Here is a 14402-nt window from a genome sequence, read left to right on the forward strand (position 1 = left end):
CGCGTACGACAGTATATTACTCAGCCTCACAAGGGACGGAAACTCTGACACACGGTACACGGTGGTGAGACCTGAAAACATCATGGTAAGTGAAATGAGCCAAACTCAAAACGACAAATACTACATAATTCTGCTGCTTTGTGGTACCTAGAACAGACAAAGTCATACAGACAGAAAGCAGAATAGAGGTTAGTAGGGGCCGGAGGGAGGGAGGAATAGGATGAGTTTCTGTTTAGAAAATGAAAAAGTTCTGGGAATGAGTGGTGGTGATGGTTGTATACCACTGTGAATGTGATGAATGCCAACGAATGGTACACTTAACATGGTAAATTTTATACTACATATGGTGCGTGTGCTCACTCAGTCATGTCCGACTCTGCAACCCCATGGACTGTAGCCCACCAGGCTCCTCTGTCCATGGGATTCTCCAGGCAAGAATGCTGGAGTGAGGAGCCATTTCTTCTTCCAGGGGATCTTCCCGGCCTAGGGATCAAACCCACGTCTCCTGCGTCTCCTGCACTGGCAGGTGGATTCTTTACCACTGAGCCACTGGGAAGTCACATGACATATTTTTTCACAATAAAAAAATACATATGTTTACTGAGCTTCAACCACACACAAGACACTGGAATCTTGCGTCAAGGAGCTTCAAGAAAGCTGAACCATGGAAATAAATCCCTCTGATGCTGCTGAGATGGTGGCCCAGTGAGGCAGAGTGGGTGCTGGGGGAGTTTGGAAGGTGCGGAGCTAAGGCCAGAACCCCACCCTCCCTCCCCGGCTGCTGCCCCCTCCTCCAATCCCAGGCCTTCCACAGCAGGGCCCTGGTGGCCTCATGCCTGCACCCCAGGAATCCTCCAGATGAGGGGGATTTCAGGCCGGATGGCCAGTGGCGGGATACTCTGGAGCCGGCAGGAACCTTGGGGGCGTGGGGGGAGGGTGGCTGCAATCTCACCAGCAAGGCAGCCGCCTGCTCAGCTGGGCCACTCTGGGCAGTGTTTTGAAATGCTGCTGCGGATGTAATGATTCTGGGTGGAGGACGTTTAGGAGCCAAATGAGTTTGTGTGAACAAAAGACTCAGCTCTCAATCGGGACTGTCCAGGGCTCTCGGGGAGTTTCGTTTCCTTCCTTGTTCTTACCCTGAAAGGAGCAGCCCCAAGAAAAACCATACACACTGAGAAGTGTTTGGACTCAAGATCCGATGATGTGATTTTTTAAAAAGATTCCCCTGGAAAGGCCTCCTGTCATGAGAAGCATGAACTTTACAAGGCACATTATTCTCCCCTCCCAGTGAAAGAGTCGGCTTTTGTCCAGCTGACCGTACTCCGGGGACAAAGGCAGGCCTGCGGGACTGACCGGGAGTCCGCCTGACCTGGAGCCCACCCGGGACTGGGATCAGGCTTCCAGAGAGGGAATCGCCCCTGAGGTGGCCTTGGGGGTGCTAAGGAAAGAGGCTGCCTATCCAGGCAGGAATGAAAGATGAAGGACCTTGGTGTGACCTCATGCTCCTTGCTTTAAAAATAATTCTATAGGTTTAAGGGGGGAACAAGACCTTTAGAAGGACAAAGGTCAGAAGATTCCCATTGATTATATAAGTAAACAAAAGGCTTTCTGCAGGGAGCCTGTATACCTTGTGCCTTGGTGTTCTTTGTCCCGCTTCACCCTCTGAAAAATAAACATGCACAGAGGAGCCGAAACGGAGGCTCCTTAGCAAAGATGCCGTTTTGAGAAAGAGGCAGAAGCAAGCGGCGCCTGGAGCTGAAGGTTCGGGGTGGGGAGCCGGCTTCCTTGCCTCCCACGTGTTCACTCTGACATTCGCTCACACCCAGAGAGGAAGCCTGGTGGCAGAGCTCCACCAAAGGAGGCCTGCCAGGTTAGCGAAACAATAAAGAGGCAAGGAAAACATCCTGGTTCCGAGGAGGAAGGGGGAGAGGCATGGGGAGGGGGCAGGAAGCCTGGGCGCTACCGGGGCGGCGGGCGAACTGAACCAGACGCCGGTGCCTTTACACAGTCTGCAGTCCCGTTACTCCACCGGCCTGAGAGAGGTGGTCAGGCCTCGGAGGAAACCAGAGAAGCATCATTTGTCTGGAAAGTTTACAGGTTAGAAAATGTACACATCAGACCCACGTTGAGGCCTGGACTGAAGAAGAGAAGAGGTGGTCGCCGCGGTCACTGCCTCTCATGGGACCAAGGTGGGGGGCTCGGCGTGGGCCCACTGGGAGCCCGCAGGGGCAAAGGGAAAGCTATTTTGGGAGATGAATTAAAAGTTTACTAGCAGCCTTTTAAAATTAAGATTGAGAAACCTGACACTCGGTTCAAATATAAGCAACACTTGAAAAATCACCTGCCATAGCCAGTGAAGAACAAAGAAAACTAGAGGGAGAAGAAAGGAATGGGGCCGAAAAGAGAAATAAGACAAAGGGGAGAAATTTACAGAGGGAGGGAGAGATAAAGCTAGGGAGAATTTTTTTTAAAGAAGTCCACCGGAGTAGGGTAATTATTGGTTATTATTACAGCAGCCCAGATGAGGGGAGCGCTGGCTTCCAGCAGGCACGTGCCAGCACTTCACAGGGACCGTCCCAGTTAATCCTCTTGGCAGCCCTGGGAGGTAGGCACCGTTAACATCCCTGTTTTCTGATAAAGACACTGAGGTGCAATGAGATAAGTAAACTGGCCAAGGTTACATGGCAAGTAGAAGCCCTGGACATCAACCCAGGTCTGTCCAACTCCAAAGAAAGACTGATCAAAACGATGGAAATAAAGAATGAAGGTTAGAAAAGGAAGAAGCAAAACAAAGACACCTGTGAATGGGAAAGCGGGAAAGGGCTGAGGCAGACCTCCGGCTTCCAGGACGCCCTCCAAGGGACCCGGGCTCCACACTGCAGCTTCACTGCCCAAGTGGGATGACACACCACAACAGCTCGGGTCGCCCACCATCAGAATGGAGTTATGTGAACTTAATTCCACCTGATTAACAAGTGATGGGATTCAGGAGGAGGAAGGAAGGAAGGGAGGAAGGAGGATGGGAGGAAAGAAGGGAGGGAAGAGTCCACAATGATTACCCGTGAGTGAGAAAAGGCAGCGAAACAAAGATGACGGGGGTTTTCAACGTGCATTGGAGAGATTAACAGGACCATTATCAGGCGAGGGGAGGCCAGGTCCAGGGGAGTGAAAGGGCGACCTGTCTGCATTTATGACTGCTATCTGAGGTGTTGGAAGTGAAGCAGGATAAACGTGTATGAATGTGTGAATGTCTGACTGCTGGCTGAAGGCATGGAACTGGGTTTCTACAGAGAAGACAGGTTGTATGGGAACCACCCCCTCAGTGAAAACAGGTGAAGCCCTGCTGTCTCCTCTCCAAGCCTTCCTTCCTGCCATCCTCCTACCTAGAATACCCCGCTCTCTTGCCCTCGGCTTTCTGGCAAAATCTGACTCATTTCTCACGCCCAGCCCAGAGACTGCTACCTCCAGGAAGCCTTCCCAGAGACAACCTTCCCAGAGACAACTCCCTCCCTCAACACTACTGTTTCACTCTTTTATACAATTGTAACTTACATGATCCCATGTCTGTGTCCGCTGTGAGAGACTGTGGCTCACAGGAGATGCCCGATAAACGTTACTGCACTGAGTTGGAGGGAAAAGGCTGAGAGCAGGGCTGTGAGGGATATCCCATTTGGTGGGAGAGGCAGAGACGGGGAGAAGCTATTCAGCCAGTGCTAGCTTAGAGGATAGACAGAGGCTTGAAAAAGGCCACCGAGGTTTTCTAGAATGTTCTTCCTTCCTCTACCTCCTCTCCACCTTTCCCTTATCCTCCCACATCTACCTTCTCCATGGAGCCCTACCTCACTTAAGAGTAGTAACAATGTCCGATGTGTCCCCCTGAAGCATCAATGACTAACTCACACGCAGCACACACATTTACAAAGCTCATCCATGTGCATGGATCCACTTCACCCCCTACAACCACACTGTGCAGCAGACACAACTGGTGTTATCACCTCCGTTTTACAGATATGGACAACGGCTCAGAGACAAAAAGCCTTGCCCAAGGTCCCCGTAAGTTCATTATATTATGACTCATTACTTGATATGTCTACATTTAAACATGCTTTCACAGTCATAATTATATTTGCTTCTCCTCAAAAGCCTTGTTAGGGAAGCATTAATAGACATTATTATCTTCATTTTTAACCTAAGGACAGTAAGACCCAGAGATATTAGGTGTCTGCCCAGTGCCCCATACCTAGAAAGACCTAGAAAGTGAAGGGGTTAAGAGCAGAAGTTCTCTGACCCCGTCAGAGCACTTGAGCGACCCCTGGTATCTGTCTTTCCAGCCCTCCAAGCGGCTAGAGACAGCGGCACTCTATCACCGCAAGGCGTGACGATACTATAAATAATTCCTAGCAAACCACAAGAATTCACCTCCCCAGAGGCGGATCCCCTTCAAGGAGGTCCCATTGAGACCACACTTATTTCAACAGTGCTGTCACGGCTAGAGCTCTTTTCTAAAAATTCCCTAATTTTCAACAGAGCCTGCAGAATATTCTCTGGAGTTTCCTAGATAACAGCAATTTTTCATCCCTTGATAAAGGGGTTAGATTATTTTGGAAACAGACACAAATTCAAGGCCCATTCTAACATAAGAGATGGAGATAAGCTGAACCCATTTTGGATCTGGGAGAAGGTATAACTGCAGCCAGTTGCTTGCGCCCCACAAACCAGCTCTGAAGTGGCTCCCAACTCCTTCAAACACTTTGGAGGTGTGTGTCAGTAACGTCCAAAGGTTCTGACCTGAAGAAGAACGCTCACGGGCCACAGAGGCCCAACTACGACTACTTTCAAAGGCCTAATGTTTTGGAGTCAGGCACACCTTACATGCTGTTTTGTTGAATCCTAATCGCTTCATGTGTGTTAACCTGGTCTCCTCAGATGACTGTAAGCAAGGACTGTCGCACTGAGTTTTTCCAACTTCAAATCTTGCTCTTTCCTCTCTGCATCTGAAGCTAAGGATGGAGAGAGAGAGTTCTAGAAGACCACAGGAGAGAGTGGCAGGGGTCTAGGGTGAGAGAGAATCAGGTAACAGAGGTCCTTGGAAGGCACCTTGAACCTGGAGGTGAAGGTGGCCTTGCCACCAGTACAACGGTCAGTGTGAACAGGCCTAGGTTAGGGAGTGTCATCATGGCCGATATTTATAGAGCTCTCCTGCCCAGGCACTCGCATCTGCTCTCTAGGGGATTATGACACTCTATTCCCTGAGCAGGGGCCTATTAATAGCCCATTTGACAGACGAGAAACTGAAGGCACACAGAGGCTGAATACCACAGCAAGGCCCCACAGCTGGCCAGAGGCACTGTTAGGGTTGGGACTGAGTCTGTCTGACCTCCAAGCCGGGACCTCCCCAGGTCCATGACTGCAAAGCCCGCAAGGCTCTCATCCACACCCTGGCAAAAGATGATCCCAGAAAAAGTCTCACCCAGAGGGAGCGGTAGCCCCAGAGGTCAGAAGTAAAACTCATTCCCACGTTGAAGCTGGGGATGGGAAACAGTGGTTGTCAATACTGGCCTGACACTCGGTAATCACGAGTCAGGACCTCACCCAAAGAACAACATCCCACCAGATTACAACTGGGTGTCTCTCCTCCAGATTCTTGCTGCTCCTTCCTCCTGTGTGAGCCTCTGTTCAGACGCCCAGGATGGCGCAGGGCCAGCTGGAGAGCTTGACCTCGGCCTCTGCCCTCCTCTCGTCACCCATCTTCCTCCCTGGTCTTCATCTCCCAACTTATCAAAGACATTAAGCAGAAACTTGTCAAACTTAACAAATTCATGTCCTTGCCTCCAGCAACCCAGCTCCTTCCCTGCCCAGAGATTGGGGGTGGCTCTTATTCAGGGTCTCCAATGAATTCAGAGCCTCCTCTCCAGCCCCCACCCCCAACAACCCCAGGAACTGAGAACACAGAGCCTTACCTGCTGCCTATACCATCTGACCTTAAGCTTTCCTCAGACACGCTTATGTGACAGAATAACAACATGACATTCAAGTACCCCAAACCAAAATACAGCTCAAAGGCGCATGTCCCTCTTGAGCAGCCTCTGGGGACCTGCCGGCTCCTGAAGAGATCTTACAAGAGGAGCCCTAGAGCATGCGGTGTGCGGGTGCTGCCGCGGTGGCACTGGGGCAGAGGGTGGCCTGAGGCCAGGCAAATGCTCCCTATGCCAGGGCCCACGCTGGGCACTAGGGAACAAACATGAGTAAAATCTGCACTTCCTCCCACAGAGCAGTAGCTCACGTGGGCTCACAAGTACGCATTCAGAGCCACTGGCTCCCCGCAGCGTATTCTCCACATCACTCCCCGGCTTAACACCCCTCCTGGCGCCTAGAAGACAGTCTGCCCTCCTCACCGCCCTCCCATGGCCCCACATGACCCGGGCCACTGTGGCCTCCCGTCTCTCCATCCTGAAACAGGCAGCAAGCTGCTTCTGGCCTTGGGGCCTTCGCACAGGCTGCTCCCTCTGCCTGCAAGGCAGGCGCCATTACAGCTGGAGACACCTGCGCCTCGTCTCCAGGACAGGAAGGGGCTGGGTGTGTACAGTGATCTGGGGGTTAGGATGGGGAGTGGTGTGAGAAGCCGGAGAGCTGGTGGGGTCAGACCTGCGGATCTTGGGTTCTACCAGGGGGTGTAGATTTATTCTCAGCACAACAGAAAGCCTATGGAGGGTTGAGAGTGAGGGGTTCAGCCCAAGAGCGAGGTTACCGGAAGTACATTTAAGAAAATCACTGGCTCCTGGGAGCACAGAGTAGAGGGAGAGCCTGAGTAGACACAGGGAGGACAAAAGAACAGCAGAGATGAAGAAGGCGGTTTGGGGATATAGTTCTGAAACAAAAGCAACTGGAGTTGTCCCCCACCACTGCACACGCACACCAAAATGTAGAGGGTCAGGACAAAGAGGATGGAGGGTAGCTTCTCGGCTTCTCCTTTAAGTAACTAGGTGGACGGTATCGCCAACTCCTGTCTCGGGAGGATGGAGCAGTCAACGATGATTTGGGGTGGGAATCAAGGGCCCCAGGTCTCTGACCTTCCTCTTTGACGTCACTGTTGAACTTTGCCCAGGGAGGCCAACATCTGCCTTCTTCCCTCAGGCCTCATTCTCCCCATCCCCCCTTTCCTTCCAACTGAGACAGTGTACAGATGAGACAAGACTCAGCAACTAATGTCAGCTTACGTGTTCCTTCACAGCTTTGTATGCCCACAGTGGGCACTGACTCAAATCACCTGCCCTTCCACAGCCAGCCCCAAACTGCCCAGCTCTCATGCTGCCCTCAGGCCTGCCTGGTCCCTTGCCAGGCGCTGCTGCTTTCTCACCATCTACGCTGGACTTTCTCCATCAGGTCAGAGCTGGCTTTCTCTTCTTCTGGGGTGTTCACTGCTGCTCAGGCTCACCCGCCAGGCTGAATCAGCCCTGAACTCATCTGAGCTCAGGTCTGCATCCTCAGCTGTCCGTGAAAGACACCCACTGGGGCAGGCTACAGTCTTTACAGCAAAGGCACTTCAGCTGATGGAAACCAGCTCCTCTGTCCACTGTGCGCCCATCAGCCCCGCAGCCAGGTGGTCACCACCTTCTCCTGCATGGGTTCTTGTATCGCTCCCTTTCAATTTCCGCTCACTCCATTCTAGCCCTGCTCAGCCTTTTCCTCCCAGCATCTGGGATATACTGCCCATCAACATTCCAGTATCTCTGACATGACTGCTGGGCGGTAGTATGGGCAGATGTGTATGTGATTCACTCATGGGCCCCAGCACCAAGCATGTGTGAACATGCAACAAGAAAACAATACTGCTCCTTCCTCGCAAGCCCTCAGGGGCCTCCTCACTGTGGATGAGACAAACACAGACGCCTTCAGGAGGCCTCGAAAGCCTTCCCAACATGACCCGGTCCTCCTTTCCAGTCCTGTCTTCAATGACTCCAGTTATACTAGAGTCTAACTAGTCTCCCCAGGTCCTCTCTCCCATCTTCTTGGCTGTTAAGAAGCTGCATTAAAAAAAAAAAATCTTCAGTGTTTCGTGTTTGGGATTTTGCTGATGTCAGTAGCCTCCCCGTCTGTCTATCCATATTCAGGCAACTCCTTCCTTCTCTCTATCGTGTCCCCCTGGACTGCCCGCATCAGCTGTCTCTCCACTTCTGCACGTTGTAGGCTGTCTCCATCCACAGCATACCTAAGGGTCAGTATGATTGTCCCATGACACTGCGTCAGCAATGAAGCACTCTTGCACCATCATTTCGCTTTTTAGACATTGGTATTTGCACTCCAACAAGACTGCATGTACCCCAGGTGCACACACCCTCCCTATGACCTGCCGCAGCTCCTCACACAGAGAAAGGGCTCTGTACATATTTTCTGATCTACAGATCAATCGAATGTGACGCACACAGTCACATACCACACTCCGACAAAAGAAGAGGGAGAAGATAGGACAGAAACATCTTTGTTTTGGTCTAAGCAAGATGTATGGTAAGTGGGTAGAAGAGGGCATAGATGTGAAAAAAGAAACAATTCTACAGCCTCTGAATGAGGTACCATTTGATGTCTCCTCCTACTGAATGGGTATTCATAACACGGCCTCAGAGTATCAGCCTTGTTCCTGGAGAGCCCGTTAAGAACATCACCAATTCATTTCAGTTTGGTTGCTATCGAATGTAGCTACCTCTAGCACCAATAACCTATGGACTGGCATATAAGCAGGGTGTAACTCACAATCTATATATAAAATACCATTTTATACGTGTAGAAAGGCTCATGATCCCACCTTCTTTCATTAGAATCTCTACTCTGCAGGTTGTCCCCATTACCCCTGCCACCTCCTCATCCCAATCCTACTCCCTATTCTCTAAAAAAGGGTGAGAGCAAGGGACCAAGGAAGAAGGATGATACGCTGGAGAGGATCTTAGTGATCGAGACAACTCTCACCCCATTTTACTGATGAGAAAACTCAGGCTACATGATAATTGTGGAAAGAGCAAATGGATCTGGTCAAATCGATTTCAATTCTTCCTCCTCCCTTTACATGTCTTATCTAACATCACCAGGCTTCAGTTTCCACAACTATAAAAGGGCAATAATATCCCTCGTGGGGGTTATTTTGAGAATTAAATGGGATGATGAATGCGAAAGTTCCCACCACACAGCTGCTCAAAGACTAGAAGTCAAAGAGGGAGTGAAACTGTCTTTCCTGTTGCTTCCTTCCCCAGGATTCTTGAAAGGAGGGACATTTACTGCAGCTGAAACCTCTGTTCGCACAAAAGCAGGTGGGGCAGAGGGCAGCCACTGAAGGAGACACCAAGGACTCAGAAACTGCAACTGCCATAGGGGCTTTGCTTTCCTTCTGAGCGGCTGAAACAACACGCCAGTTCCGAGAAGGCCGTTTTCAGCCAGCTGGGCAGGGCTGCTGGTAGGCAGAGGGGAATCACTGGGAGGGCACAGGCTCCTCCCCGCCCCCGCTCCAGGACCAGGGGTGCAGTAACTGCCCAGCTGGGCAGCAAACACCTTTCGTTCTCACCCTGCCCACACCACTGGGGCAGGAAACAGCAGTTTAGTGTTTGCACGCATGAGGTTAAAAGGATGTGGCTTTTAAACACACGCGGGCCAGGGTGAGTCCCTTTCCCCACACCTCTCCTTCTATTTGGGGTACCCCCCATCAAAGCAACAGGGCTGCTCAGGAATCCCCACCACCACCACCACCCGTCCCAGCCAGGACGGTTCTGAAGGGAAGCCCCTCTCTCTTCCCTGGGGGCTGCCTCCTGCCCAGCTTGGGTCTTCACTGCACAGTGTAAGAGTTCCCCCCAGCTAAAGCTGAATGACCAGCTGGCCCGCAAAGTTACAGCCACTCAGGGGACAGCTATGTTAACAGCCCAGAAGGGGCTGGGCTCACTGTGCTTCCTTTACTCTAGGGAACTGCATTTTTCTACGATTATTATTCCTTGGGTTGGCTGCTCAGCTCCTCAGCGTCATTTCCCCTTTGGGTGGGAAAGTTCTTTCCTTCTGCATTGATTTTCATTATGACTTAAGCCTCCTCTCCCAACCCCCACTCTCATTTGCGGATCTCACAATTAAAGCCTGGCATACGGACTGCAAAAGTCAGTGTATAAACTTAAGCACTCCGCTTAAAACTGTGGCTTGGAAACCCCAAGTTGTTAAAAAAAAAAAAAGAAAAGCAAGAGAAAGGAAACCTCGAGGACTTGGCATCCTATCTCCGCGGGCTGAAACACCAGCAACAAGTTGAGCTGAACAGCCTGCGGGTGACAGGTGGGCGCAAAAGTTTAACAAAGGCCACACAAACGGGAAGCAGGGCAGAGCTGCCGGCCAGGGACTTGTGGTCTAAGCAGGCTAACAACCCACAGAATGCAAGCCCAATCACTCAACAGTGAGAACCTTGAACTCTGCCAAGAGGAAAGGGGCTAGAAATGGCCCCGGGGAAGAAAAGGACATCTCTGGTCCCTCCGTTGACACCGTATTTGGAAGCCCAGGCCACGAGGACCAGGCACTGACCACCAACATCCCCACAACACAAGGGGCTGCAGGCAGTTTCCCCAACAATCCACTGAAGCACCTTATTTGTAAGACTCAGGGCTCATAACCAGCAGCAGCAAGCATCTCCCCAAACACAAGAGCACTGGTGCAGATACTGGCTGTCCATCTGTCAGGGGTGCAGAGAGGGCAGACATCCAAATGGGATAGTGTGTGGACCACAGGGCCTCCAGAGGCCCTTCCAGCGTTGAGACTTGCCTGCTTTGGAAATAACTGATTGTACCTTGTGATACACAGTGGCCGATCAAAAAAGGTCCAAAGAAAATCTCAGAGGTTACTAGGTAACTCAAACTCACTGAAAATCACTTGATGCAAGTTTCTTGTTCATTGTTTCTTTTTTCCCTCTAAGTGACATTGTCTGAGCCACCACCAGAAAAGAAGTACAAGTCCCGCCTGAATCCTCAGCTGTATCAGTAGCTTCTATTAGTTTTCAATAGGTAATCAATTTCCTCTCTTCTACTCTCACCTTCCTTACATTCCACCTGAGAGCCAGCCTGAGCTCAACTGAAACACAGATACTCCTCGGCTGGTCTCTGTGGAGGGGTAGGAGGAACAGGGGAGATCCTCTCAGGTCAGAGAAGTTTGGGATGCCCCCAGCTCCTGCCTAGCTGCTCTCTGTGGCTCTCATGTGCGTGCCTCTAGAGCCACCACGCATCTGAAACCTCCTTTGCTCTCACCTCCCCAAAGGAATCTTTGCAACTGGAAAGGTTGCAAAGTCAAGACTAGCAGAGTTACCCGCCACGCCTGTGAGGAAGCGTAGATCATCTACGGTGCCAGGGGTCCCTGACCAGCAAGGGAGATCAGCCCCAGCTCTCACCTGCTGAGTCCCCTAAGCCAGCTGCCTCCACTGTCCCTCTCCTGTAACACTGAGCTCTATGTGATATGTGAGGATTCTCAGCCACAAGAGAAGGAAGGAGACTTCTATACCAGTCTCACCCATTCAGGTCCCTGGCAAGTCAGCATCCCTCCCATCCATCCATGAACAAGACAGGACCCTACAGCTAAGAAAGCCTGACTTCCAGCCATAGAAAGCTGCTTTCAGTTCCTGTACTCCACTTTCATTTAGAAGACTGATATGTTTCTGCACAGTATTCCTGGTTACTTTCCTTGTGTGAGAAAAGCAGGAAATGTTCTCTTTTATGTTCTTGATTCCTTTCCGTGGAACTTAAAACAATGTGCGCTGTAAGTTACCTAGAGTTGGGGTCCCAGTGAGTGTGTCTCTTGGGTCTCTGGAAGCTTCTTTCCCTTCTCTCTTCCCTTTACAGATTCTCAGTTTCCCAATCTTGTGCCCGTGATGGAGAAGTTCACAAGGGCAAGGCATTTGCAATGATGAGAGTACTAATGAATGTGAAATTGAGTTTTTACTTGAGGATCTGATTTTTTTTTTTAAGCTTTTTGCTTATTTAATTAGAGGAAGCATCCCTAGGTGCAATGAAGTAAGCTAAGTCCTATCCCAGGAAGTCTGTGTGATATGAGAGACTTAAATGAAGTGTCCACTAGGAAGCTGAAGCCTGTCTTCAGCCTTCACCTAAACTCTAAGACAGTACCTAGTGCTCCAAGTGACCTGGCTTCTCTGGGTAACCCAGGAGAACAGACGCCTTGTGTCACTCATGGGAAGGCAGTGCTTTAACACCACCGCATTGCTGACTTTGTTCAAAGAACTTTCCACTTATTTTTACTTTCATTTTGTCCCATCATCACCAGGAGGCTGGGAAGAGCGAGGGTCATTACTTTCATTTCACAGATGGAGAGACCGAGATCAAAAGAGGTGACATTCCCGGGGTCACAATGGTATTATGATTGGAATTCCACTTGGTCCTTAGCATTTCTTCCAGACCCAAAGAAGGAACTGGATACAAAGGTCTGGAGGTGAGCAGGCAGATCCCTCTCTGAGTGGACCGGCGGTGGCCGTTTATGAAGCCGCAGCTCATCAGGAAAAGAAAAGGGAGGAAAGGCTGGGGGACAGTCCTGTGTTGGGGTCTGCCGTACAGGGCTTCGCCCTGGAACCCCCCACCTCCACACAGTCCCTGGATCTCTCTGCTTTACAGAGAGCCAGTGGAGTGTTTGGTTTCCAACTACACCCTTTGTCTTTTACAAATATCCTTAAGGCTAGAACCCTTAAAAAAAAATCAGTTATTTAAATTTGAAAGTCAGGCTCTGTACCGAGAGAGGCCCATTTCTGCATCCATAGAAAAAAAATGGAATTGGGGAATGGGCTGGCCGGATGTTATCACCTCCGAAGTGGGAGAAGTGCTTTTTGTGAGGTTTGGGTTTTTCCTTTTATTTTTAAGGTGGGTGTATACAGGATCCGGGGTCCACCATGGGAGATAAGTTTTCCTCCAAGGGGGTGGGGGGACAACAGGATGGCCACACCCCCCAGGCCAGCCTCCCGCGAAAGCGTCTAGGAAACCACTCTTCCTGGCTCGCTGCCCTCCCTCCGGGTCCACCCGCAGAGTCCCGGCGCGCCCGGCCAAGCGGAGCCCCCACGGGGGTGAGCGTCGCCCGGGCCTAGGGCGGCGGGATGCGGCCCCGGGCGCGCCCACGCTCCCAGCCCGAGGCTCGCTCGGCGCCCGTCCCCTGCTCTCACTCACCCGCGCTCCCGCTTCGCGGGGCCCGGCTCGAGGGTCCCGGCCGCCTCGCGGCGCCCGGCGCAGGGGCGGTCTGGCGGTGGCCGGGGGATGCGGGCCCGCGGCGCTCCGGGGGCGACGTGGGCGACGGCGGCAGCTTGAGACCCGGGCTGGACTCGGTCGGCCACGCCGGCCCCGCGCCTGCCGGGGAGAAGGGCTGGCCCCGTGTCCCGGGGGCGGCCGGCGGCGGCAGCAGCAGCAGCGGCAGCAGCAGCAGCAGGAGCGGCGGCGAGGCCATGGTGGCGGCGCCCGCCCGCGCTCACATGCCCGGCGCGCGGGGCGGGCGCGGGGCGGCCGCGGGTGCGAGGGACGCGGGCGGCGGGTGCCGCGCGGGGCCGGGGAAGTGAGCGAAGTGAGGCTGCGAGCGCGGTCCCCGCCTCAAAAGTTGTGGGGAGCCGGGGGAGGGAGGCCGGGGGCCGGGCGGGCGCGGCGGAGGCGGCCTCGGCGCCGCTCCATGCTGATTAGCCCGGGCGGGTCGCGGGGCGGGCGGCTCCTCCTCGGGTTGACATCACCGACCGAGCGCGGCCGGGCCGGCCGGGGCGGGGAGAGGGCAGGAAGGGGGCGGGGGCCGGGCCGCGAGCGCCGGCCTGGGACCGCGGGGGGAGGTCCTCGGAGAGGGCAACCTTGGGCGCGCGCACACACACGGACACGGACACGCACACACAGACACACACATGCACACACGCCCTCCCTTCCCCAATTAGAATTGCCTTGCCATGTGCAGAAAATTTAGAAAACCCGAGTCTTCCAAATCCGGAACCAGAATTTCCCAACTCCTTAAATGCACAATCGATCGGTGAGAAGCAGGTACTGGGTAATGTGATTAGCACTAACTAGATCCTACAAAGTGCTTTGATATGCAAAGCAGTGGAACCTGTGGCCCTGTTCCCAGCCTTATTAATTTGAAGTGTCCCCACCACCCACCACCACTTCTCCTCCAGGCCCCCAGGGCTGCGGCTGAGTTGGCGGTGGCCAAGCCTTAACACTTCACCCTTCAGCCAACTGGAGAGTCATCCTACCCAGCTCCCCGCGCCCTCTCAAGCCTGGATTCCATCTCCACCCCACCACTGCCTTTGGCTCACATCAGAGTTCTGCAGAAATGTCATGGTCAGGACACCCAAAGAGGCTGCAGGGAAAAGAAAACTGTGAATTCAGACAGGCCTAGGGCAAACTCTATCCGGCAAAGGGATGTAGATC

The 14402-nt window shown here is 52.6% G+C and overlaps 1 protein-coding gene across 1 annotated transcript in view; it reads right to left on the reverse strand.

Annotated features, from left to right (window-relative positions):
- HEG1 (heart development protein with EGF like domains 1) overlaps positions 1-13594 on the reverse strand; it is an 83772-nt gene extending 70178 nt beyond the window's left edge. The window contains exon 1 of the mRNA XM_005201440.3: positions 13170-13594. Within this exon, the coding sequence (XP_005201497.1) occupies positions 13170-13443 (274 nt within the window). The 5' untranslated portion in view covers positions 13444-13594. The remainder of the gene's footprint in view (positions 1-13169) is intronic.
- Between the last annotated feature and the right edge of the window lie 808 nt (positions 13595-14402).

Source organism: Bos taurus, chromosome 1, assembly GCF_002263795.3.
Source record: "Bos taurus isolate L1 Dominette 01449 registration number 42190680 breed Hereford chromosome 1, ARS-UCD2.0, whole genome shotgun sequence".
NCBI lineage: Eukaryota > Metazoa > Chordata > Mammalia > Artiodactyla > Bovidae > Bos > Bos taurus.